Source organism: Cebus imitator, unplaced genomic scaffold (genome assembly GCF_001604975.1).
Source record: "Cebus imitator isolate Cc_AM_T3 unplaced genomic scaffold, Cebus_imitator-1.0 Scaffold61, whole genome shotgun sequence".
Classification (NCBI taxonomy): domain Eukaryota; kingdom Metazoa; phylum Chordata; class Mammalia; order Primates; family Cebidae; genus Cebus; species Cebus imitator.
Window position 1 is genome coordinate 9,637,395 of NW_016107376.1, and position 27,394 is coordinate 9,664,788.

Here is a 27,394-nt window from a genome sequence, read left to right on the forward strand (position 1 = left end):
TTGCTCCTAATACCTAGCACTGTCCCTGTCACATCGCAAACACTTAACAGTTGCTTACTGAAGAGCTGTGTGGCTGTAGCTGAGTTCTGGCAGGTAGGATAAACGCTTGGTGCCTGGCCAGTCTCAGGATGCACCTCCTCCGGAGTACAAGGCAGAGGGAAGACCTGTGCTTTGCAATCTGGCACTCGGGGTTGACACTTGGCATGGCTATTAGCTGTCTTTGTGACCTTGGGTAAGTTACATCATTTCCTTGTACCTCAGTTTCCTCATCTTTGAAAGGTAGGATAAGAAATGCTACCTGGGACTACCTGAGAGTAAAGTATGTACTATTGATGAAATACTTGGAATGCGGTACTTACAATTTGTAGCATATCACTAAGCAAAAGTTTCTATACTCTGCGTGGGAAGGAGAGGTATCAGGCCATCTGACAGAGAAACAAGCAGAACCATGGAAAGTTGGGCACCCAGTTGCAAAAAGGATTGTTTAATTTCTTGTTCCTTTCAGCCACAAGTGGTAGCACCTCTAAATAAAAGACGTAATGTTTTTCTTTGAGATTTTGCAGTTGATTTTATTTAGGTGCAGAACAATACATAATACTTGTAGATTCTAGTCATCTTTCTAGATCTTTGGGCACCCTGAATGGAGCAAGTCTTTTTTTTTTTTGAGACTGAGTCTCACTCTGTCGCCAGGCTGGAGTTCAGTGGTGCGATCTCAGCTCACTGCAACCTCTGCCTCCAGGTTCAAGCAATTTTCCTGCCTCAGCCTCCCCAATAGCTGGGACTATAGGCATGTGCCACCACGCCCAGCTAATTTTTGAGTTTAGAGAGACGGAGTTTCACCATGTTGGCCAGGCTGGTTTCGAACTTCTGACCTCAAGTGATCCGCTCACCTCGTCCTCCCAAAGTGCTGGAATTTACGCGGCTGGCCAAGCAAGTCTTTGACTCTTCAGAGACCCAGCTACTATAAAGATCCAAATACTTACCTTCATTTTATTAAAGTGATATACAAATATACTAGGTGTTTATGTTGGGACTGGAACAGTTAGATGCCATGGGGACTTCACTGGTATAGCTTCTACCATAACAGAGCAATAAGCCCGATATTACTCTGAGTGGCTTAAGAATTATTAGTCAGTCATCTCGAGCCTAATGTGGTGTGACCTTCTCTGGTGGTGGTGCTAGATGTACTGTCCCATAGACTGGTGGGCTGTTTATCTTCAGGATATAAATAATGTAACTTGGAATTGTGGTTCTGCATTGTTTCCATCCGCAAATGTTTAGCTTGTTGAAACAATTGATTTGTCGGTTCCAGAAGTGAGTAAACTGACCTGCGAGGAACACTTCCCCTGTAAGAAGCAATCCCTTGAAAGATAAACAGCAGTGCATCTGGGAGCAGATAGGCAGCTCTTAGCACTTAGGGAATCATAAAAACAGATGACTCTGAAATTCTTAGATTTGAGTATTCTTTTTCTTTGACGTTTTCCTTTTTCATTTATTTTCCTTTGCGGTGGTGTTTCTCATGATGATACTTTAGAAGTGAAGCCAGTATTTGTGTGGTAATATTTCCTTACTGTACTCTTTAATTAGATCAGTAGGCCTCCCACATAGTTAAATCCAAAGGCCAGACCAAATTTAGAAGCTACCAATGTACAAGGAAATATTTTCGAACATGAGAGAAAGGATTTAGTAACTATGAGAATAAATGGTGTTTCTAATCCAAGTACTGCCATTTGCATAATAATAAAATATGAGCATAAAAATGGAAAATTTTATAGAATAGTATTAAAATATTGGGATGAGCAGGAGAGAAGGTACAAGGAGAAAGAAAGCTATGGATTACATATCAAATAACTACAGGATAATGCAGTTTATTTCCTTATATGCACACATACAGAACAACTGCTTTTAAGTTGGAATCTACACTTAATAAACAGACAGGAATGATTTCTAATCAGAATGTGACCATTTAGAAGTAGGAAGTAATTTTAGGAGTCCTTCCATGTGCTCAAAAGCAGTTTAGTTTAAATAATTTATATGCAGACTTACACTGGTAACCTATACAACAGACCCTTTTATACCACTAGTGCAGAAACAAATGTCGGATTGCACCTTGTCCAGTAATTTTATAACTAGAAATTGCCACTTTTCATCACTATTACAATGGAGATCACCTTTTTTTTTTTTTTTTTTGGGAGGCAGAATCTTGCTCTGTCACAAGGCTGGAGTGCAGTGGGGTGATCTTGGCTCACTGCATACTCTGTCTCCCAGGTTCAGCGGTTCCCCTGCCTTAGCCTCCCAAGTCGCTGGTACTCCCCCTGAGTCGCTGGTACTACAGGCTGTGCCACCACACCTGGCTGATTTTTTGTATTTTAGAGTAGTGACGGGGTTTCACCATGTTGGCCAGGGTGGTCTCGATCTCCTGGCCTCGTGATCTACCTGCCTTGGCCTCCCAAAGTGTTGGGATTACAGGCGTGAGCCACCACACCGGGCCTCGGAGATTGACTTTCTAGTTACAGTAGGTTAACTAAACGTCAGGAAGTCGGTTAATTTTATGGCTTCCAAACTTTTTTGAGAAGTGAGGGGAGCAACAGCCATGGTGATCACTGTGACGATCAGATTAGCCATGGCCTAGTTAATTTCGGTCACCGCTGGCAAGAAAGTTTCAGCACACAGAAGGAGACTTGCAATGTGAAGGTTATTTATGACCCTTTTTGCTCTGAAATAGGCATGAACCCAGATAGAGTTCCTAGAATTCCAGATCTCTCATTAAGGCATTACCTCCCAGGACACTTGGAGTAAGTATGTCTAGTGCTGAGAATTCACCTTCAAGTGACATCCTCTTGAAAGACAGCGTGTCATTTTCTGGAATCCACCTTACGTGGAAACAAGTTCCAAGTCCTCATGGAGACCAAGTGCTCTTTTTCTGCTGATTCCGTTGCCTAAACAAGGGAAACCTCAGGCTAAAAGTCAGAGAAAGGGAGAGAGCAGGAGCACAGGAGGGACTAGCCGCAGAACATCATCACCATCTGGGTGTCAGGCTGCTTAGCTCAAGGAGAGAATTCAGGGAAACCGCTGTCCTTTGAGAATGATGCTGAGTTCTCAAGCTCCCTTTCTGACAGGATGGCATATTGGAAGAATGCGTTTCCACCAACACCTGCATTGCATGCCGGTGACAGTGTGCATCCTGAAGGCTTGCTTGGGGACTCTGGGGAAAAAGTGAATGTTATTTTAGTTGATGCTTCAACTAAAATATACCTCTGTTCGGTTAAATAATAATTTCACCAAGTCCTAAGGGAAAAAAGGAAAGTTGTAATAGCTGACATAAAAGGTAGAGTATAAAGGGATGTGTCTTTATGGATATTTGTTTGGTATCTGGAATGTTGGCATTTGAGCTATTTTGAAACATGGTACTATTTCACACCACCATTCATAGAATCAGTGTTACTATATTCTGTTTTCTTGGGTGCAAAGCAGCCACTTATCACCTTGGCTCAGTGTTTTCCGGTACCTAATGAGCCTCCTTTTTTTCCAGAAACCAAACCCTTTGTAACAAAATATGTCCCATATTAAAAATCAGATATAATACCCAATACCTCAGGATTACTCGTTAACCGTAAGTGAAGAAATTCAGCAGATACACTGTTGCATGTTAGAAATGCTGTCTTTAAATCTAGGCAGGGAAACAGCACACAGATAGCCAAGTAATGCTTGGTGTAATGTAAGAAGCACCAAATGCAGGGACGGAAAATACAAAGAAGAGTGACTGAGTCTGACAGGGCAGACAGCACAGAAACCTGTCCAGAATCAGTCTCAGGACACTTAAGAGTCCCTCTGTGTTTAGTATATCTGCCATGAGGCCCCTCATGTACCTGACTCTTTTCAACAGGTTGGGGCTCCATGAGGCCAAAGATCATACATTAATCATCTTTGTGTCCACAGCCCCTCACAGGGTGAGGTATGACCATTAAATGAATAAACAAAGAGGCAGCATTTGAACTGGGTCAGAAAGAAGTTGCTTAAAGCCAAGGAAGTAGGAGAGTCAAAAACAAAGTCACAGAGGTGTAACAGAGGCCAGCACCCTGGAGGGGCAGTCACAGCGTTGTGGGACAGATAGGTCAGAGGGGTGCAGAAGAGGAGCCGCTAGTCTGGGGCCACAGCAAGAAGGGTGGAGTTTGAGTCTGTAGCAGTCTTCTAAGATGTTTTCAAGAGATGCGTAAATACAAGCCTGCCATCTTCTGTGTTGCCTGTGTCAGAAACTCAACTATATTATTTCCTTTTATTTTTTATTCAACAAGCATATACTAAGCAACCACTGATCACAGTTGAATATGACTTGGATTCTGTCCTGAGGGAGTCTCAAGGTCCAAGGACGGTAGACAAAGGCCATAACATGATTAGCAATTATGGCAATATTCACAACGTTCTGTAGAACACGGAGGAGCTGATAATTTAGAGATAATTTAGAGAAGCCTACTGGGAGGTAGTGAGGCCAGGCTGGGGCCTTGAAGGACGGGCAGGAATCTGACTAAACAATTGGCTCAATATATCATGATGTTCTATTTATATGGAACAAATAGTGTGGAGTGATGTCTACTGAAAATGCAGTGAAGGACAGATAAAGAGAGACTCTATATTCATTTTCCATCTTTATTATTTGTATTTCAAGTATTTAATAATTCTAATAACCTTTATATAGATCAGATAGTGACAAAAATAGAAGAAGGAAAAAAAAAGGGACTGAACAGTTCACCGGTCTGCATCTAAGGCCTATTCATCTACAGCTATAAAGTCTTTGTGAACATTAAGCTTTAGCACCTGTATTAAGCCTTGTTTGTGTTTAATATGCTGTCAGATAGCAATAGAAGAGCCTTTAGAAAGTTACAACATTAAAGTTTTGTCCTTAGATTTACTTTAAATCATTAGATCATATTTTAGGTTGGGTTTCTCCAGAAAAGGACTCTAAAACAAAGATTGGAGTGCAAAGAGTTAGTGGGGATGTGACCCAGGAAGCCCTGGGTGGAGACAAGGGAACTGGGACAGAGAAGGGAAGAGTATTAGCCTGTTTTCACATTACTATAAAGAACTACTTGAGATTGGGTAATTTATAAAGAAAAGAGATGTAATTGACTCATACTTCTGCAGGCTGTACAGGAAGCATGGCTGGGAAGGCCTCAGGAAACTTACAATCATGGTGGAAGAAAAGGGGAAGCAGGCATGTCTTTCATTGCCTGAAAAGGAGAAAGAGAAGGGGGAAGTGCCAGTGCCACACACTTTTAAACAACTAGATCTGACAAGGGGAAGTCCACCCCAATGATGCAGTCACCTCCCACCAGGCCCCTCCTCCAGTACTGGGGATTACAATTCCACATGCGATTTGGGCGGGGACACAAATCCAAACCATAACAGGAAGGAAGCCCATACAGGGTCTATCAATAAACAGTTTACAGCTGTGGCCAGCCAGGGCTTAGTCTTCGTAAAGACCTCTCGAAGATGGTATAGATTTTGTAGAACATGCTTCAGAGTAGTATTTTAGGAAGATTCTGGCTATTTTAAGTCCCAGAGTCTTCGGTTCAAATGATGTCTGAAGCAGAAGCTAAACCAAAAGTATAAAAGCAGAGCTTAGAGGGGTGAGACATCTCCACTTCTACACAGATTTCAATCCCACATCAGCCTGGGCCTTTGTTCCAGTTCTCCACCCATTGGCTTCTCCTGGGAATCTGCAGGACTTCAAGGGCTGTCGTTTGAAAGGTATTAGTTTTGAAGAATGATTTGACACCATGCAGGACTTGAAACCAGATCAAAGTACCTATGGGTATGACTTCTTGCACATAATGTAGAAATCTTACATTCAGCTTTTTACTTAATTTAAAACAAATTTCCTTGCATGACATTACTTCATGGAGGACAGAATGCAAATTGCACTGGATTTGGGTGAAGGTTGGCATTTTAAGGACAGTTGTTGCAAGAACCATATTCGGGACACCAAGACTTTGCAAGAGAGCACCATATAAGATGTCTTTCATTGTAATTAAACTCATTTACCTTGTAACTGTGAGCCAGTTTTATGCCACTACTAATAATTATGAAAATGTAAAATGGATTTGAATACTCTTGCCCCCTGTTTTTCTTCCTCAGGTTTCTAATATTCAGGCGAGAGCAGTTGTGTTGTCCTGGGCTCCCCCTGTTGGACTTTCCTGTGGACCCCACAGTGGTCTCTCCTTCCCCTACAGTTACGAGGTTGCCTTATCAGACAAAGGACGAGATGGAAAATACAAGATAATTTACAGGTTGTGTATGTTTCTGTTGTTTTTCTTTGCTGCTTAACTATAAAATTGGAGTTGTTAAGGAAAATAGAAAACAAAGGAAAACTGTATAGGCTTGGCAAATTTGCTTTTCATTTATTCTAAGATTTAGTAATAATTATAATGCTGAGAATTCGTTGTGTCCAGAGCAATTCTTTTTTGGAAATGAGCAGCGTAGAGCTATTTGGTATGGGTGAAATACATCACTTGGTTGCATTTGCTGTCTGTAATTAATGAAAACTTTCTGTTAATGTCTACTGGCAAAAGGCGATTATGACTTTGAGTTTTTGCATACATCAGGCAATTAAAAGGTTACCTCTTATGTTTTACAGCCAGACCATTTTGTAGCCGGTTAAAGTTCTACAATACATGTTTTCCTTCTGTTTACCCTCCTTCTTCTCTTGCACAATAGTTTTCTAGCCTGTAATAAAAGACGACTTTAAAACATTTCATCTCATTTTGGGCCAGGTGCCTTAAATGGTCAAAAGTTTAGCTCACGGAGAAGGGATTAGCCCTTCTCCCCTGTGGACTCCAGGTACTGACCATTGGAACCATGTGTAACTGTGTTCCGAATGTGAGAAAAAGTTTAGGGCCATGTCTTTCTTCTTTGTAATTACTGAGCACTGCTCAGGTTTGCAGAGCAGGAAATCAGAAAGTCACTGCTCGTTTGGCCTCCCTGTGAGTGGACCCTGCAGTGACTGCCCACGCCCAGGGTAATGTGGTCACACAGGCCTCACTTTTTCTGCCAGAGCTGTTTGTTTTCTCTCCTATTTCCCTGCTGCATCAGTGGCACAGACCCCTCTGTCCCCTTTCCTGTTTCTAATTCTTGCTCCACAGACAGCCTTCTTCCTGGAGAGGAAAGAGGGACAGAGGTAAGGACGGAAGCCCCGTGGCTGCTGTGGCCTCCTCTTGCTGCCCAGGAGGCCTCCACTGTCTTTTCCCTGGACGCCCTCCGGACTCTCCTGGGGGTCTTCCCCCTCCAGTCTTGCTCTCCTGCAGCCTTGCCTACTTAGTGTAGAAATAAGAGTCAGGCCAGATCACTGCCCCTCTGAACACACTCCAGGGATTCCCCACCGTATTTAGGATATTCCTAACTGTGGCCCACCACCATTTTATTCTAGTCTGAAAAATCAGAATTAGTAGCAGCTTTAAAGAAACAGAATGTCATCTCCCCCGTGCCCCGCAAGGAACAGATACAACTGACCCTTAAACAACGCAGCTCTGAACTGCATGGATCCACGTGCACACGGATTCCTTGTCAACCACATGCAGATCAGAACAATATTCACAGGATACAAAACCTGCGGATATGGAGGGCCAACTTGACTGTGGGCATATGCTGTGTGGGGGTGGGGTCCTGGTACTGATCCCCTTGTGTATGCTGAGGGACAACTGTGGTTAGAGTCTTTCCATGCAAGATGAACATGGTGGCAGGAGCCCCAAGTGTTCAGACAGGCTCGGCAGGTAACACGCACGAGCAGAGTGGAAAGCTGAAAATGCGGTCAGTGGAAATGCCCTGTTGCCATCGAAAGGAAGCAGCCACCACGCAGCCGCGGACGGTTGTTGCCCAAATTTGCTGACTCTTTGGATTTTTTTGTTTCCAAACGATGCTGAAAGTCTGAATTATTGTGTAAACTTGCCTGTTATTAAACTAATGGAGCAAATCCAAGATATTTTAAAGATACACTACAGGCCAAACGACAGCTTCAGGCAAGGTCTGGACACAGCTTCCAGTTCACAGGTTAAAAAAAAAAACCAGCCTTTTATTTGGAATAATTTCAAGCTCATAAGGTGTCATAAAAATAGAGAAATCAAGGAATACATGTATACTTCGTACCCAGATTCACTTGCTATTAACTTGACACTCTGCGTTATCATTTGAACTCCTTCCTCTCTTTCTGTCCTCAATCCATATTTTTTTTGATAAGTTTTATATGTAACAGTCCCTTCCGGCAGAACATTTCAGTATGTTTTCTATAAATAAGATTTTTTTTTTTGAGACAGAGTCTCGCTCTGTCGTCAGGTGCCAGGCTGGAGTGCAGTGGCGCAATCTTGGCTCAGTGTAGCCTCCGCCTCCCGGGTTCAAGCAAATCTCCTGCCTCAACCTCCCAAGTAGCTGGGACTACAGGCATGCACCACCACGCCCAGCTAATTTTTGTATTTTTTAGTGGAGACGGAGTTTCACCGTGTTGGCCAGGATGGTCTCGATCTCTTGACCTCATGATCCACCCCCCTCGGCCTCCCAAAGTGCTGGGATTACAGGCGTGAGTCACAGTGCCCGGCCAAATAAGATTTTTTTAAAAGAACCGTAGTGTAATTATCAGCTTCATAAACTTACATTGATATAATACTTTCATCTGTTGTCTATATTCCAGCTTTGTCACTTGGTCTAACTAATGCCTGTTATTTTGAAAAATTGAGCAGTTTTCATCCCCTCCTGTGCAGAATCTAGTCCAGGGTCAGACAGTGCCTTTCATTGTCATGTCTCTTTAGCCTTCTTTAATTCAGAACACCTCCGTGGTATTTCTTTCACTTTCATGACACTGATATTTTTGAAGAATACAAAATAAGTCACACACGTATATACACCTCTCACCTGTTTAAGAATTTTCAATGGAACATTCCTCATTTTGTGTTTGTTGCACCCTCATTGTTTAAGTTGAGGTTCATTTGCAACTTTTGAGGATATAAACGGTTTTATTTTATATGAGAGCTATTTATTGGTTGCATTGGTAAGTGAGGAAGTGGGATTGTGATTTTGTCAAGACAGTCTAGAGTTGATATAGTTGAGGTTCCTGCCAACTTAAGTGTGGAAAGTACCTTCTGTTAACAGCTGGTATGGTAATTTTTATTCATTTGTTCATTCGTTCATTTGCTTACTTAGTTATTCTTATGTATTTACTTGTAAGAAGTGAAAAGTTCTTTTAGAATTTTATTAGTAAGTTAACCATGCCATTTTCCAGATCTAAGATGGCTTCATTAACAGGAGCCTAATTTTCTAGTCCCAAACAAATAATAATATCAAATAAGAAGTTTATTTCTGGTTTACGGTGGGATCTGACATAATTGTCAGTACATTACTAAAGACCCGAATTCCAAATCTCATTTGCTTTTGAAACTGGTATTAGCAACTAATGAATGCTTTTTCTTTACAGTGGTGAAGAATTAGAATGTAACCTGAAAGATCTTAGACCAGCAACGGATTATCATGTGAGGTGAGCTGGGATATAAAAGCCGAACTGTATTGGGGAATCCAGGTGGCAAAGTGAAACAGGTTCCCCCTTTGAAGTTTTTGCTGAATGTTGCTTACTTGCTGAAGGTTTAAGTACCGTGAGTCTCAAAAGCATAGTGACTGGAAGACAAGTGCTTTCGTGAATAGAAAAGTAGATGTTAAACACTGAAAATCATTTTAAACATTTTAAAAGTAATTTTACATGGTCTTCCCAGGTCTGTTGCACTGTGGTGTAACATTTTCTTTCTATGAAACAAATGAATTTTTTTTTTTATCATGGGCATATCAGTGTTTTGCATAGACCATCATATAAATTGTATATTCAGACCAAATGACTGAAGAAGCCTTTTGCATGTTGCAAGTACAATGTTAGACCTTAAAAGCCAGTAGATTTTGAAAAAGGCAAGGAATATAAGCATCAGATGATCTCTGACAAGAATTAACTCAATTTGGCAAAACAGTTAACCCCCGTGGTATGATACATAGTCTGAGGTCTCTACTGTGATCTTCTGGAATCCCTACTGCGACTACTCTGGAAGGTAGGGCCAGCTTATTTTAGGAAGAATCCCAGCCAACCACAGATCTGTAAGGAGGAAAGTGTTATCTGAATTTTTAGAGAGACCATCTGATTATTTAAAGATATCTGAGTATTTAAAGATGCTTATTGGCAAAGAAGCAGGTCTGAATATGACCCTAACATTTAAAAAATTTTTTTAGTCTTCGTTTTATTTAAGTTCCCCAGAAAGTGTAATTTTATTTAACTGGATGTATAACAACAGAGTCTTCTACTTTTTTCAGTTATGTCTGTGTACATAAAGATTGCAGAATAAAACTGTAATCATGAAATATACATCTATTATTATATTTTCCAAAGGTTAATTCACATCAAGAGTTAAAGATTTTGGGATGGGGCTGGAGGCAAGGTAGTCAAGTAGGAGGAGCATATATTAATTATCAGGACGCTTGAGTGTGAGTCAGATTCTGCCATGAACTGGCTGCTTTACCTTTGGTCACGTCACGTAGAACACTGTGCTGTAATTTTCTCAGTACAAAAAGGTAGTAAAGCAAGGATGTGTGTTGAGGATGTAATATCTTATTAGCTGCATAAGTTCTTAAAAAAAGTTTAAAGCATTGCATGTAAGAGCAAGTTGTTTCGTATGGAGGCATAGAGCGCACGTCTGCTTAGCTGTCATATTGTTTAGATGAACACCATTGCCACCGTCTCCTCCTGTTTAAATCAAAACTTTGGATTTTGAGTCAATTAGCTTCTGCCCAAACATATTGAACTTTTCACACACTGTGTACAAAAAGATCTATGTAATTTTGAAGCTAAGATAATAATAGAAATAGTTTAACCATTTTCAAAATGGTCAATTTAACAGCAAAGCAGAAAACGTAAAAGTCATGTAAATGTTATTATTCATTGTTAACATACATTTCTTTCTGCTCCGTGCTTTAAGTTTATTGCTTCTGTGGTTACTAAATGTATATTTTGTTAATTTCCTGCTCATTCATGAGCTTACAATATCTTTTTTAAAAAACTTAAATGTCGTGAAGAGCCTTCCCTTTATTTAACATCCTGTCTGTTGTTCCATTCATTTTTTTTTTTAACTCTAATTACAAAGGGTAAATTTGAGAACATTTGCTCATCAGCTATTTTTACCGCAAGATCTAAGAGCATCTTGAACTTCTGGGCAGATAGAATAGTTAATGGATTCTCCAAAAGGAACAGGATAGTAGCCACGAGGTGGTGACCATCTGGAGGACATGGGTCTAGACTTTCTCCTGACACATTTCGGACTCCTTGCTTTCGGCATTTGACACACATGTGACACCACACATGTACAACCTAGTGTGCCACCAACTATTATTGGTCCTACCTCTCTGCTTTCCAGAAAGGTAGGAAGTTCTCTCTCCTTGTTGATGGCCAATTTTAGTATGTTTTCAACGTCCTTTCTCTCCTCATAAAAGTATCTATAGTCCAGATTTAGTCTTTGTGCACTGCCTAATGCCCAGTCCATATAGATCATACATTCTTTTCTCTTTTACAGTCTTTTTTAAGCTAGAGAAGAATCTTAACACTTGCAACACTTATTTAGATGTAGCTTCCTCTGCCTTGAATTGCTGGGATGAGGCAGCGCTGTGCATAGTGGACATGGCTTATGACATGGAGTTCATGGCTCTGTCATTTACTAAGGGCGTGTGCTTAAGCAAGCCATTGAAACTTCTTTGGCCTTCCTTTGTCATTTATAAAATGAGAATGATAATGATACCAGCCTCAGGAAGATAGTATGAGAGCAAACGTGTGCATGTCTATTTTAGACCTGTAAAGCCATGTATAAGTGTTACGTTTTGGTTTTCCCAAACTCGTTGTAGTTTTTCCATGCTCTGAAAATAAAATAGGACTTAATGATGCAAGTTCTTTGAACCTGTCTGTAGTTTGATCGTATCATTCACGTTTTTATTGACATGAAGATGTGTTTTGTTTGACACGGAAAACAAGGAGCAAATTCTTTTTTTTTACAGTATAATTAACATTCTGAGTCTCAGTTCTGGGAATGTAAGCTTTTATCATGTGGAGTGGCCTCAAATATTTTAAATGTGATAGTCACCTGTAAGGCCTCAAAAAGCTGTGTAGAAATAGTTTCTTCACTATATTCATTACAGCAACTACAGAAGAATTTCTTTACTGACAGCTGGAAAATGAATACTTAGGTTGGGTGCAGTGGCTCACGCCTGTAACATCAGCATTTTGAGAGATCAAGGCAAGAGGATCACTTGAGCCCAGGAGTGCAAGACCAGTCCGGGCAACATAGTGAGACCCTACTCTACAAAAAATAAAAAATCAGCTGGGTGTGGTGATGTATGCTTGTAGTCCCAGCTGCTCGGGAGGCTGAGGTGAGAGGATCACTTGAGCCAGGGAGCTTGAGGCTGTAGTGAGCCCTGATCCTGGCCGCGGCACGCCAGCCTGGGCGACAGAGCGAGATCTTGTCTCTAAATAAATAAAAAATGAATTAATTAATTCATTGCCATTTTGTTTGTGCATTGCCAACGTAGAAAGAGATGGAAGTCTGTAAAGCCAGCTATGAAAACTGAGATATTTCTTTTAGCAGCACAAAGCAAGGTACATTTTTTTCTTCCAGTTCTTAATACTGCACATTTTTATTAAGATCTGCAGTAGTCCCTGGTCAAATTGCTCTGTAGTAGAGTGTAAGACTTCTTTCTTAAATTATGTATTGAAGTCTCATCTAGACTTCTGTTCTTATATTTCTTGTCACTTTTTATTTTGCCACTGAGTCTATCTTATTCACATTGATAGCTTGCTATCTTCATGTAATGTTTTTTTCTCATTTATAACTCCTTCCGCCCCTCCACCGCGCCCATATTAGTAGTATTGCATGAGTTCACCGATCAGATGCACAGACCTTTTTTTTTTTTTTTTTCAATGACAGTCTCAGTCGTGGAGTCCTGTCATTTAACTGCCTGGTACTTGGCTTCAGTTACTAGGCCAGAACAGCTCTTGTCACCAATGCACTGGTACTAGGAATTTGTTGAGAATAGTGACATCGTTTGTACAGTACTGTGTAGCTCACATGCCTGTGGCTGCTTCAGTTAGCATCTGTCATGCCATTTGAGCCAGATTCCACATGGAAAATTATATTCCAAGACACTTCAGGTTTAAAGATGTTTCTTCTTTCCCACTTTTTACTGTGAGTTTTTGTGTGTCATTCTTACACTTCTGTTCAGTCAGTATTATTTTTTTCTCCTAAACTCCTAGTGATCGAGGAAGATGGTACTCCTCTATGATATATACATATTTGTTATCCTATTCTTTTTTTTTTTTTTTTTGCAAAGGGGTCTCACTCTGTCGCCAGGCTAGACTGCAGTGGCACAATCTTGGCTCACTGCAATCTCCGCCTCCCAGGTTCAAGCGATTCTCATGCCTCAGCCTCCTGAATAGCCAGGACTACAGGTGTGCACCACCTCGCACGGCTTTTTTTTTGGAGTTTAGTAGAGACAGGGTTTCACCATGTTGCCAGGATGGTCTGAATCTTCTGACCTCGTGATCTGCCCGCCTCGGCCTCCCAAAGTACTGGGATTACAGGCATGAGCCATCATGCCCGGCCTTGTTACCCTATTTTTTAACACAAATTAATTTTTTTGGTTTAATGTCATATAATATTTCAAAGGAATCCATTTGTAATTGTCAAGGTTATTCAGTGCTTCTGTAAAGGGCATTGTGTTATGTATTGTATAAAGCCACTAATAGAAAATCTCAATCAATCTCTCTCTGTGTGTGTGTGTGTGTGTGTGTGTGTGTGTGAGTGAGAGAGAGAGAGAGAGAGAGAGAGACAGAGAGAGACAGAGAGAAAGAGACAGAGAGAGACAGAGAGAAAGACAGAGGCAGGCAGAGACAGAGAGATTGTGTACTGGGGAAGAGGGAGAAATGAGAAAAATCCAATATGTATAAATTACATTATATTTTAAATACTTATGTATAAAAATATGTAACTTTACAAACGTGAACATTTATACATATATACATTTATCTGTACAAATAAATATACATACACAAATGTATGCTGTGTATGCATTTGTCAGAAAAGTATATCCGTCTTTTAATTGGTAGTTCTAAATTTATAATGGCATTAAGATGACCATTTTACTGCTGGAGTCAATAATATATATTTTTATCAGTGTTAGAATAATCAGGAATTGAGTGATGGAATGGATAGCAATTTCATGACAATTTTGAAGCAGTTTTCTAGTCATCCGCCTAAACAATTTGGCAAACAGGTTGCCCAGAGATGATATCATATAATGACATTTCCCAGAAAAGTTATGCAATGAAACATTTCCAAAAATATGGTTGACAAGCACAGTGAAGGATTATGAAATGCATGTTATTGACCAGAAATTGTGCTCCTAGTATGTTACGACGTGCTAGGAAAAGTTGGCGGCATATTTCTGAAATTCTTGGAGCACCTGTTTCCTAAGCGTTCAGCCAGTATTTAAGCTGAAACAAATGTGAAAACAATATTAATTATATTGTTAGAAAAATGTTTTCTTTTCTTGGGATAAATGCAACAAAAACTGAGCTCTTTGCTGACTTATTTAACCCAAGAAACTGACCGTACTCTATAGATTCTCCTTTTACATGATGATATTTATGGAAAACTCATTGCAGTATGATGATATTTATGGAAAAAAATATTGCCGTATTCTTTAAAATGTAGCATCATTTGCAGAGATATTTCTTTTCTGTAAAAGTTACTGGTAAAAGTGTTGCTAGTCACAATTACAGTAAGTTGCTGTCCATTTACTGAACTACTATAATTGACGGATGTAATCATGGGATACTTAAGTATGGTGCCAAACTTTTTGTACTATATGCAGCGTATGTATATTGCCGTATAAAATAGATCTTTTTTTTTCCTTGCTGACAAAATTTTACGTGTGAAAAGCATTGACCCTTAATTTAACATAACGTTGTTTAAGATTAAAGGCAAGAAAAATAACTAACTCCCTCTGGCCCAAACAACTATCCGTTGTCAACTACCTCAGATTTCTAAGCTGCATCAGGTTCTTTTACTTCATCCCCACTGCCATCCTCCCAGCCACCAGGAGTCTTCATCACTGATGACTCTCCAGCCTAGGAGGTATGGATTGCTGACTCCCAAGAATCCCACTAAAAATGAACAAAGAGCTTTACTAAGATGAATGTACCTCTCCCCAGACAACTGACTGCGCCCTGCTAGTACTTTACAGGCTGTTTGCCTGCCTCCCTCCCTCTGCTCTGTTATCCAGATGGGTTTTTGGTGGCACTGTTTTTGTGAACATCCAGAACCTGATCTGCCTGAGTATAATTCTGCATTTGTAGGCAAATGCACAGTCATTGCAAACTGAGATACTTACTTGGTGGAGGCAGAGAACCAAACCTAAACAGCTAAAGTGGACTGGGTAAGGGTCAGCTGCAAAGCAGCCTTAGTGCTGAGAAGACAGTAAGAATGGTGGGGACTCCAGTGAACTCTTCAGCACCTGCACCATCGAAAGCAGGGAGCTGCTCTCAGATTTAATTCATTATTACTACTCAGGAAAGAGGGCTGAGTGAGGCTGCGTGCAGTGGCTCACGCCTGTGGTCTCAGCACTTTCGGAGGCCGAGGTGGGTGGAACAAGGAGTTCAAGACCAGCCTGGCCAACATGGTGAAACCCCATCTCTACAAAAATATAAAAATCAGCTGGGCATGACAGCAGGTTCCTGTAATCCCAGCTACTCTGGAGGCTGAGGCAGGAGAATCACTTGAACCTGGGACGTGGAGGTTGCAGTGAGCCGAGATTGTGCCATTGCACTCCAGCCTAGGTGACAGAGCGAGACTCCATCTCAAAAAAAAATAAAAAAAGGTCCAAGTGTTGCTAAAACTTCTAGTTTTAAAGAGAAGCCAGAAGTTTGGTTTTTAAAATGAGAGAACTCCAGATATTTTTCAGTGTAGGCTTAATTTTTTAGATTTTTATTTCAGAACATGTTTTATATAGTCAGAAGTATATAGTTAGTGAAGTCTCATCACCCCACTTCTTATTACCTCAATGTCCTCACTTACCCCTCCCCTGCCTTGATGATTTTCAAGGTGCAGACATTATATTGTTTCACCTATAAACCGTATTACCATCATCACACACACCTGAAATGTCTTCACAATCCAGGGACTATTCCCGTTTCCTCAGTTCTAAAAATGAAAACTTTTGTGTGTTTGGTTTGTTGTAATTGAAATTCAAACATGATCTGAATATGTGGTTTGGCTGATATGTCTTAAATTTATTTCAGTCCATTCATTTTTCCCTTGATCTTCTCTCTCCTGCAACTTATCTCTTGGATTAATTTGTTTGTCCCGTAGAGTCTTCCTCTAGTATGAATTTGGCTGATGGCGTCTGTGTCGTGTTGCTTACTATTGTTTTCCTGTCCTCTGTGTTTGCTGTAAAGCGATGAAGAGGTTTAATCAGATACAGGTTCAGTTTTAATGCCAAGACAGTTGTATAGGTGGTGACATAGTCCTTTATTAGGAATGCATAGGGTCTGGTTGTCTCTTTGTGATGATCATTGCCTTTATCCTTTAATTCATAGGTGGCTGTAATATTTCAAAACATTCTGTTTTTGCACACTGCACACACACACACACGTCTTGGGCCAGATGCAGCCCATGAGTCACCTGTTGTAGAATTCTGTGTGTCAAAGTTCAGGCTTGAGCCCTGCCCGTGCCTGGAACATTTTGCGATTCATTTAAAGTAACTTACTCCCAGCGAGCCCATCCTGACACACAGAAATGATCTTGCCACATCTACTATTTCGTTTTATATTATCACGTGCCTACATACGGTGCATGCAAAAAGGAGCATTTCCTTCACTGGTGGTTGGGTGGAGGGCATCTTAATGATAAGCATCATTTGTTTGGATTGAATTTCATGCTTTTCCTCCCACAAGGCAAATAAGTGAAATGTGTAACATGGATGTATTTTTATCTTTGGGGTAGAAAGTAGACACAACTGTTAGCGCTTTTGACCTGTATGGCCTCTATGATTTTTTCATGATGGACTTTGTAGAGAAATGACTTTGGAGATCACACACACAATTGGGAACTATCTTCCATAATGTTATTATCTTTAGCTGTTGTTTGTGTTCATTGGGAAGAGTGAAGGGAAGTGGATTGTGGTGTTTAGAGAAATATGAACAGGGGATTAGGCAGTACCGTATATGGGTCAGACTTCCAAGGCTGAATACCACCGATGCAAATTTCTAGCTGTGTGGCCTTGGGAAATTTACTTCATCTCTGTTTCCTTCTGTCTGAAATGGGTAAGAAGATTTCCTACCTCAGAGAGGGTGGCTGTAAGAATTAAGGGTTCAATATCTATTTACCAACTCTGTGAATAGTTTAATCCTTCCGTCTGTTTTAGGCAGCACAGGTTTCTTTGTTGTTGTTGTTTTTAAGAGCACATTTTCAATTTTGAAAAAGTAAATTCCCAATAGAGAGGAAGGTGATAAAAATCAAGTCATATTTTAAGCTATTTGAAGAGTATGGTATTATAATAGCATGTTACATGCTTTTTCTTCATGGTGTCTCTGGAGAAATCAGGCACATATGTTTTAGTGTTGAGCCAAACATTTTCGTGTACAGAATGAACATCTTTAATCTTGGCTCCATGTATAAGAGTTAAATATTTGCGGCCAGGCGCATTGGCTCACGCCTGTAATCCCAGCACTTTAGGAGGCCGAGGTGGGCGGATCACCTGAGGTCAGGAGTTCAAGACCAGCCTGGTCAACGTGATGAAACCCCGTCTCTACTAAAAATACAAAAGTTAGCCGGGCATGGTGGTGCATGCCTGTAGTCCCAGCTACTCGGGAATCGCTTGAACCCAGGAGGCAGAGGTTGCAGAGCTAAGATCACGCCACTGCACTCCAGCCCGGACGACAGAGTGAGACCCCATCTCCAAAAAAAAAAAAAAAAAGAGTTAAATATTTCACATGCATAAAACTCTACCCGAACATCGTTTTTGTTGAATTAGAGAAAGTCACACTTGGTAGCATACATGCTTCTATGGGAAACATCTATAGTTTTACCTAAATATGTACAGCATTAAACATAGTTCAAAGATGATATCTACCCTGTTTGTACTTTTATGCTCTCTCCAATCTGTGGACTCTCATTGCTGATTGTTTTACCTTTTTATCCAGCTCTTACCTCTTCTTTTAGCCTTTTTTCCAGATAAAGTCAACCAGAGAGCAGCTTGTTAGTTTTTAGAACGTGTATTTGGAGACCGTTCTGAGACTTAGGGTTTATATTCTTACTTAGAATAATCTCTTCTAGTGAGTAGATGCTGCCTGTCTTGATACGGAGCTGGGTGGCATGCGCTGAGGCTGACACCTATGGGGACGACGGTCCCCTGTTAATGCTAACCAAAGGTCAGGACAAGACCAATAGATAGGAGCGCGAGCGTGGTACTCCCTCTGTAGGAAATTCTGTTCATCTGTAGAAAGCCTTAGGCTAAAGCAAAGATAAGAATCCTGGTCTTCTGTGATGAGTCACTGCCACTGACTGTGTCTGTTTTGTTTTCAGGGTGTATGCCATGTACAATTCCGTAAAGGGATCCTGCTCCGAGCCTGTCAGCTTCACCACCCACAGCTGTGCGCCCGAGTGTCCTTTCCCTCCTAAGCTGGTACACAGGAGCAAAAGTTCCCTAACCCTGCAGTGGAAGGTGGGTAGCTCAAAGCATCAAGAATAGTCTCAGTTTAAAAATTAGCCAGGTGTGGTGACATGTGTTTCTAGTCCCAGCGACCTGGGGAGCTGCGGAGGTGGGATCACTTGTACCCAGGAGTTTGAAGGCTGCAGTGAGCCATGATCGCACCACGGCTCTCCAGCCTGGGCAACAGAGCAAGAGTCTTGAGTTAATATGTCAGTCTCTAGCCATTTGAAATATTTTGTAGCACGATTCCGGTTTTGTGATGTGTTTGGTTTTCTGCATGGTAAGTATGTGCAACCAATTGTTATATCAAAAGTTGTCATTCTTGGAAGCGTTGGGCAAAGGGGTGGGAGGAGGGAACTGCAAAATCCACCATTAGCTTCTTTTGCAGCAGTATTTTCTAAATGTTTTAATGTCATAAGCAATATGTATAAGTGATAATAGGTATTTAAAATACCTATATTTTATCACTTTCTAACAGTTTAGTTCCTTTCAACAAACATTTGAGGACATTAGCAAAAAGCTCTTATCAAGAAAAATTCAGAGATAAAGTAGTTTTATGGCCCTTTTGGCTTCTTTCATTGGTGATACTGAAATGTTTAATATTTAAAACAACCTAAAATGTTTAGTGATCTGAACTATATTAATACTTCATTAATTTTCACCAATTGGGCCATACATCAGTCAGGATTACTAATTCTCTATTAAAAAAGAGACCGAATTATATATTTTAATGAAATACAATTCATTGGCTAAAAATAACTGTCACCAAAGAGAGATCATACTGCCCCTTCCTCAAGGGACACCACTGGTTTGTTAATCATAGTTACGTGTTTTTAAGAAAACAGCACCTTGTTATCAGTATCTATAGCAGTTATTTCTATACATCAGTATTTTAAACTGTAATTTAAAATGTAAACTATATGGAAGTAGAGATAAAGATTTGTGGTTTAGGGGGAGAATGGTAATGTGTGAAAGAACAAAATGGCTACAAAGATCCATTATTAGTGAAGAAATATTTTATCTTTTTATTTCTAGCCCAGAGAGTCAGGTTTATCTAGGGAGCTGATGAACGCAGTTGAGAGTAGCGGTTAGCGGCAAAGCATGGGCCTCTGTGGGTCCCTCTCAGGTGGGCAGCTGCATTCTGATAGCCAGTGGCCAGCATTGAGCGTGTTACTTGGACAGAAGCAAAGTTTAAACTGGCTTAGAATCTGAACTATTTTATTTTCCTTCCTGGCTTCCAGGGATAATCCAGGTCAGTGATTCCCCACCTTTTCAGAGTTTTAACACCCAACTGGCATCATTGTTTAATTCCTTGGAGTATACACATCCATTTAAAAAATGTGCTCTCTCTATATACATATGCATATGTAAATATATCTTCATAAGGAAAGAACTAAAATCCATTTTGTTTCGAAAATATAAGAACTCATCTTTAGATTACCTGAGGGACCCCGGGGTCTGAGGAACCTAAGTTGGGAATCACTGATGCTTACTCTGCTTAAAACCTGGATGCATTTCAGGTCTCAGGCAGACCAGTTACTTCAGGAAAGAATTTTCTTATTAGGAAAAAAATGTTTCAGGTTTTCTTTCTCCCTTTCCTCAATTGTAGATCAGAAACATACTCTTGTTCCATTCAGTCATGTACAAACTTGAAAGTTCTGGATTCAGTTCAGTTTTCATTTAAATGTCCTTAAAACAGATTCCCTGATCAAAGTGCTCCAGGTGGGGGCACAAGGACAGGGGAACATTCTCTGGCTGCCAGTCTGTGCTTGAATCCACAGAGATGCTGAAAGCACTAAAGATCTGACATCTTTTTGTTCGTCAGCAACAGCTATTGCTTACACAGTGGATAAAGCAAAACAAAAACCTAAGTCATGGTACCCGCCCTCAGGGAATTAAGGGACTAGTAATGGGGTAGGATATTATCAAAGAAACTACCAAAGACTAGGTTTTTTTAGAGTTCTCATCTTAGAGGTGGGTTCTCATTTAAAGCTTTGATTTTGTCAGTTATTTATAACTTTAAATGCATCACTATCCTTTCCTCCAAATTGAGTCACAAGAGCCTAAAATAACACTTTACGACTTAGAGCACTCACCTGAGATCTGAGTTCTGGGACTCAAAAGAGAGAAGGAAGAGAAGGAGAGGGAGAAGAATTTTATTATTAATTTAACTAACATTTACTGGGCCCCTGATGTTTTATTACTTACCATAACAGAGTAATAACAACTGTTTACAGAGTGCTTCCTATAAAACTGGGTAGTTTAGGAGGTGATTTACATATTCTCCCAATTACGCACCACACCTGTCTATTCTTGGAACTGAAATTCATTGTTGGTACTGATATTAAACAGCTAGCACCAGACCTCCTACGCCAAACAACGGAAGGGGGATTCAGATACATCTCTGGGGAAGCTGAGCTGCCTTTTGCCAGGGGCAAGGCACCATGCTGTTTGTTGGGCTCCTGCTCTCTCTTGGGGGAGAGTCAGCCTGGCAGGTCTTTGACGTGGAAGACATGATCCAACTCCTCTTTCTGGTTACCTCCTCAGTGTTGTAGTTCCGCTGTCTCTAGATCTTACTGCCCTAATGCTCCGAGAGACCCTACTTGTAGCTCTTGGAATTCTGAAAAGTATTCTTTTCTCCAGAGTTCTTTATTTCCCTTCTCACTGTTAAAAACCTGCTTTCTCAGTGAAGCAGATCTCAGCATGGCTTTTAAGAGGAAAGCAAATGATGAAACTTCTCTTTGCCAACATATGAAGGGCGAATAGCCTCTAATCATCCATCCAGAGGATCTCACGTTTTACAAAGAGGTGGAAGCTTAATGTCACTGATGGCTTTCTAATCTTAAGTACTTTTAAAAAATTAAAAAGTTGTATGTGGGATGTTACAAAAAGAAAAGTCCGACTGCGCCCCACCAGACCTTTCTCAGCTGCCTGTTCTCACTCTGCACTTGAAAGTCACTCTTAAAAGTTCTATCCCCAGAGGAAGTAGCACCCCAAGAGGGTGTGTAAAGGGAGAGAAGGTGGTGGTGGCAGGCAGGCTTGGCTATTTGTAGGGCATGATTTATTAACAGTGGGGACTCTCTGCAGTTGAGGTATATCAAAGTTAGTGTATGATGGCAATTGACCAAGGAATGCAGGAACCATCAGCTTTATCCCCCTGAGGGGAGAGCACAGGACTGTTAGAAATATTGTACATGAGCCAGATGGGTAGCACTTAAGTCCTGTCTGTGAACAACTTTCTCTAATCTCATGTTGTTGTTTTTTTTAGGCACCAATTGATAATGGTTCAAAAATCACCAGCTACCTTTTAGAGTGGGATGAGGTAAGCTTATTTTCATATTCATCCATCTAAAACACCATTTCAAAATCAAAACTGCTGAACAAATACCATCTTCTTGTTTTATAAGGCATGCTGAACACAGAAAAAAAGGAATGCTAGTAGAGAAATCGAAATCAATAGTTATTGACTAGGGAAAATGAAGTTAGATCGCAGCAGTGTTATGAACTGTGTTTTAAGATATATGTACCTGGCTTATTTCCAAGCACTGATGCACTGATGCTGAAAGAAAAAAAAATGAGGTCTTAACTATTTCGGATCTCCAGTGTCTAGCCAGACAATAGTTTGTATTAAAAATGGACTGGTTTGTCCTCTTGACTGCTTAGATGGTTTTGATAAGGTAAAGCGCGCTGCAGCTTGGAAAGCATAATTTGCTTTTCCTGTTTGAATGCCACGTGTGTACTCTGGTGTTGCATTGTTGAGTGGCCTCTGAGAGCAGAGCAGTGCATAGAAGTCACGCTCTACCAGTCCGTGAGTGCCCTGTGGGTTGCACATCCTGTATCAGGTGACCTCCTTGCTGTTCATGTCACCAGAGGCCGTTGGATGGTGGAGTGTCCTTATTCTCAAAGCCAGTGTGTGCCAACGGGTGACCCAGTGCATTTCTGGCCTAGCTAACTCTACACACAGACCCTCAGGCAGGAAACACTTGATGTAGAAGCCTTTCATTTCCTCATTCACTTGCCCCCACTTTATTCTTTCTTTCTGTGGTTGAGAAATTGGCTAAGGATTTTCAGAATAAGAAATGTGGAATTTGGGGAGAAATGCAAGTTAACTAGTCTTTGTGACTTAAATTTGGAGGGATTGAAAGATTTCGAACTTAGACTTAGGCAAAAAGTGACTTGGCAAGTGTGGAAAAATATTTTAACCAAACGTGCAATGAAAACTGGATGGAGTTCTCATGATGAAATTTTGATGTGAAAGAGAGGTCCTTCATCACTTTCTGCAGAAGCATATTTTCCCATCTGGGTTGCATCTGAGCAGCTAGAGTTCCAAGCCACCAAAAACAACCGTCTATTGTTCTTAGGATCTTTTGGAATAGCTTGTACATGCAGGTTGGTGAAATCTCAGCCTTAACCCGTACGCTCTACAGATAGGTGGATTTCATCTTAAGGTGGTTTAATTAGAAAGTGAAACCACCTCTGTAGCCCTCAGAGGTTTTTGTAGGCAGTCAGGAATGTTGGAAAGGAACTCGGATGACCTGTGAGCATACAGTAACATCTTCCCATCTCTCGCGCTTTGTAAGGACAGGTGACCATTTAATGAAAGTCTCTCTTTATGTGTTGATTTGTTGCACTCACCTTATGTTTTTTTCTCACGTCTTGAGGTTTTATATTGAGACAGAATTCACCAGCAAAGAAAAGGCATCTTTTTTTTTTTCAGATGTCTTCTTAGGGCACTGTGTGTAGATGCGCGTGCACACTTGTGAGTGTATATGCATCTGTGTTTTTTGCTGCTTCTATGCCTGGGACCATGAGCTCCTAAGTTAAGGAAGTCCAGAGAAATTGAATAAATACCTCAGTGGGAAACCCCCAAAGAAAACTTGGGTGCTGCAGGAAATGGTAACGGTGGCTCAGTTGCTGGTCCTTTCCCTTAAAATTTGAAATGAGAGTGTCCTGGCTGATGATCCCGAGAGGAGGGATTTCACAGCCTCCGCTGAAAAGGGACAGGCCACGTCCGATGACTTTTTATGTTCAGCACGGTCCGTTACAGGCTAGCGGTCAAAAAGTGTTCAAAGGCTGGGTTTTGCCCTCTGCCTTTCTCTTGCTTGATCTCCTTCCAGTTTTTCCTCTTGTCTTTCTTAATTCTCTGCCCTCTTCTTTCTGCTTTTTCTCTCCCACCTTCAAATTCCTGCTGGCTTTGCTGAAGATTCCAGGTTAATTGACTGTCCTCCACCATGGGTCTCTTGCCAACACAGGAATCCTTTTACATTCTGTGGCTTACTGTCCATTTTCTAGCCATCCCCTGCACCCTCAATTCTGAGGAGCTCCCTTGCCTTTGGGTGCAGTGAGCTCCCCGGCAGAAGAGGACAATTGAGAGAACATGGAGATTAGGAAAAACGGGTTCTGTTCTGAGGTTTATGCTGACAGCTTGACCTCTCTGCTCCTTAGCGTTTTTCCACCTGTGAAAGGGTGAATAGATGAGCCCACCAGCTTCTGTGCATTTATATTGTTTATGCTCTCACAAAACACAGTATTTAGGATTGTTTCATCTGACAACAGAATATTTGGAATCATTTTCACTGTTGTTTGGCCTGCTTGTTAATTATGCCAGCATTGATGCAGCACACTCCTCAGTGCTCCGCGTTGCACCTTGTCCCGTGAGGGACCTGTGACATACGTGCTGAAGGTAACTGTGGTAACCACAACAGCTGGAAAAGCAAACATACGCCTAAAGAAAGCACACTTTGCCATATGCTTCTCAAATTGTTCTGGCCAGTAGCTCCTTTGCTTTGTATGATACCCCTCTCATTTCCCATCCCCTTAAAAAGATGAAAAAAGGGTGCTGTCGGGTTTCCTGGCAATGAGAATTCAAGCAGTGGTGACCAGTTCATTCCTGAAGTTACTGATGGAACAGTCTGGCAGTCTGTGTTTCTAAATTTGGAGCCAAGTTGAGGATCGGTAGCCCTCCTGAGAGTAGCTTTCTCGGGTTGATCTTTGGGTTCCACGTTCCTATGCTATATAGGCCGTAGCTTCAAGAAGGAAAATAAAATATACAACCAGGAGAAGCACGTCGGGTCTGCAGGAAGTACGGACGCGTGGGGCCCCGGACGGCCTTCTGAAACCTTGTGCTGGTAGTTTCTGCAGCTTCTGCAGGTGCCAGGACGATTTCCAGACTCTGCCTTAACGGAAGGCGGTGAGGCAGGCGAATGGGAAGTGGATGCGTTGCTGGAATGACCCCTTCCCCACCCCTCCCCTCTCTAACAGCAGCAGCCCTCCCCTCGAAGGATATCTGCTCCAGCCACACACCCGTAAGCCTGTCTGTCAGCAGCGGGCTGCAGAAACAAACTTAGATTGCAGAACGTTTGTGAGGTGTGCAGAGACACACATCACTGCTTGAGACTGAGACAGTGCCGCTCAGACTTGTGAGCAGAAGCCTGTGTTCAGGCGTAGCCCTTGTCCCTGTCTCTGCTCTGGTGCCTGGGCTGAGAATCATGACTTTGTGAGGTTGCCTCATCTCCGGGTATGTGACCACTATTGTCTGGGTGTCCCGGAAGCCCCGTATTTTTATTACAGTATAACCGCATGGATTCGAGTTCCAGAATACTTCAGTCTTTTGTTGTTTGTAGTCACCATTCCAATAAAATGACTCGAGTAAAATTTTGAAAGTGTTGGTAAATCAAGAAGACAGGCATCAAGCACAGCTTTCAAGCCTCTTAAAAAAAGACTTTCATGCCGGGCACAGTGGCTCACGCCTGTAATCCTAGCACTTTGGGAGGCTGAGGTGGGTGGATCACCTGAGGTCAGGAGTTTAAGACCAGCCTGGCCATCATGGTGAAAGCCCATCTTTAAAGGAAAAAAAAAAAAAAAAAAAAAAAAAAGACTTATGGATAAAGAGCAGCAGCCCTTATTTCTGCTGAGACTGGGAATGCTGTGCTGAGCTGACCTTGGGAAGATCCACTTTAATCAGTAGCTAACTATATGCTGGGCTTTGAAGTACAAGGGCAGGAGTCCTAATGGGGAACAGAAAACAGAAACGTGTTACAGTACAGGGGACATCTGATACACCGTTTCTCGCCTCTTAAATTTATTGTCATTAATTTTATATCACCGTTGCATAGAATTGACTTGGAAATTACTCATTAATAGTTCTATACTAGGGTTAACTGCCTGTTACCTCTCCATTAATAACTAATAGCACCTTAATTTTTAAATCAATACTCTGACTATGAGATGGGCAACAGCAACTAAAAATGGAATTTACAGGCGTCATTGGCTTTTCAGCTGTGGGCTTCAGTTTCGATTTTCACCCGAAACCTGTCAGTTTTTATTACTGGAGAAGGCGTGGCCATTCCTTGCCAAGTTCCCTTGTGGTGACTTATGAGATTTAGTGTTTAGAACCATGGGGTTTGAGAACTGTCCCCTAATTTTTGTAGATTTTTTTTTTTGCCACTTTTTCTCTGTCCCATTATGAGCAGAAAGGCAGAAGATCATTTTCAAGTTTTTTTCACTTGAACGTTAGATGAGTCATATCACATTTTTATTTTACATATTTTATTTTATTTACTTCACCCCCATGTTTACATTTAACCTACAAGCATTTGTCATTCTGATGGGTAGCAAAAGCAGGTCAGAAGCTCCTAAAAAGGAGCTTGATTAACAGCAAAACATTGGCTAGTTGTTAGATTTTTCATGGTATAGTTTCTTTCCACGATGGAGAATCCCTGAGGGGGGCAAGGTGGACATCATGCTTGAGACACTCCACCTGTTGGCCACACCCACGCTAATCCCTTTGACTACCTGTCTTCTTGATGGGCACCCTTCCAAGATACATTGACCCTGCATTGCTTCTTTCCTGTTTTGTTTTGTTTTGTTTTTTGAGATGCAGTTTCACTCTTGTTGCCCAGGCTAGAGTGCAATGGCATGATCTTGGCTCACTTCAACCTCTGTCTCCCTGTCCAAGCTATTCTCCTGCCTCAGCCTCCCAAGTAGCTGAGATTACAGGTGCCCGCCACCAGCCTTGGCTAATGTTTTTGTATTTTTGGTAGAGACGGGGTTTCACCATGTTGGCCAGGCTGCTCCTGACCTCAGGTGATCCGGCTCCCTCTCCCAAAGTGCTGGGATTACAGGCATGAGCCACTGCACTCAGGCCCTGCTGCTCTTCTTGATGACATACTACTATCTAGGGAGGTGGAAGTTTTTCTCTAAAAGAAGCTAATGGGAGAAAGATTGAGGATATAGTGGGCTCTAGATAGGGAAGGGCTTTTAAGAAAAAAAACCTAGAAACCTCTTTCCAGTCTTTCTTAAGGTTTCTAAATAGATCATGATCTGGCCTTTTCCTTGAAAACTGGAGTGAAAGGGTGAATTTTAGGGTCAAATAAGAACTTTTTATTTTAGAAAAAATTAGTTCTATAAAGGAAGTATTTATGCAAGCTTGGCTTGTTTTAAGTTCTGCCTTAAGATATTCTTTTATTTTGAGCCATATAGACTGTAACTGGGGCTGTTACAACCGTCAGAACAAATACAAATCTCCTAAGATCTTGCTTTGAATATGTGGCGTGGATTCATACTGATGGTATCTTTCAATGTTATGATGTTTATCTAAAGAAACCTGAGTTAGTAGTCTCAGCTT

At 41.2% G+C, this 27,394-nt stretch overlaps 1 protein-coding gene across 2 annotated transcripts in view; it reads left to right on the forward strand.

Annotated features, from left to right (window-relative positions):
• Positions 1 to 27,394, forward strand: part of FNDC3B (fibronectin type III domain containing 3B) — a 374,192-nt gene that overhangs the window by 268,768 nt on the left and 78,030 nt on the right. For both annotated transcript variants that reach the window (XM_017529886.2, XM_017529887.2), the window contains exons 8-11: positions 6,136 to 6,287; positions 9,458 to 9,517; positions 18,642 to 18,780; positions 22,037 to 22,090. In XM_017529886.2, coding sequence (XP_017385375.1) covers positions 6,136 to 6,287; positions 9,458 to 9,517; positions 18,642 to 18,780; positions 22,037 to 22,090 — 405 coding nt within the window. The remainder of the gene's footprint in view (positions 1 to 6,135; positions 6,288 to 9,457; positions 9,518 to 18,641; positions 18,781 to 22,036; positions 22,091 to 27,394) is intronic.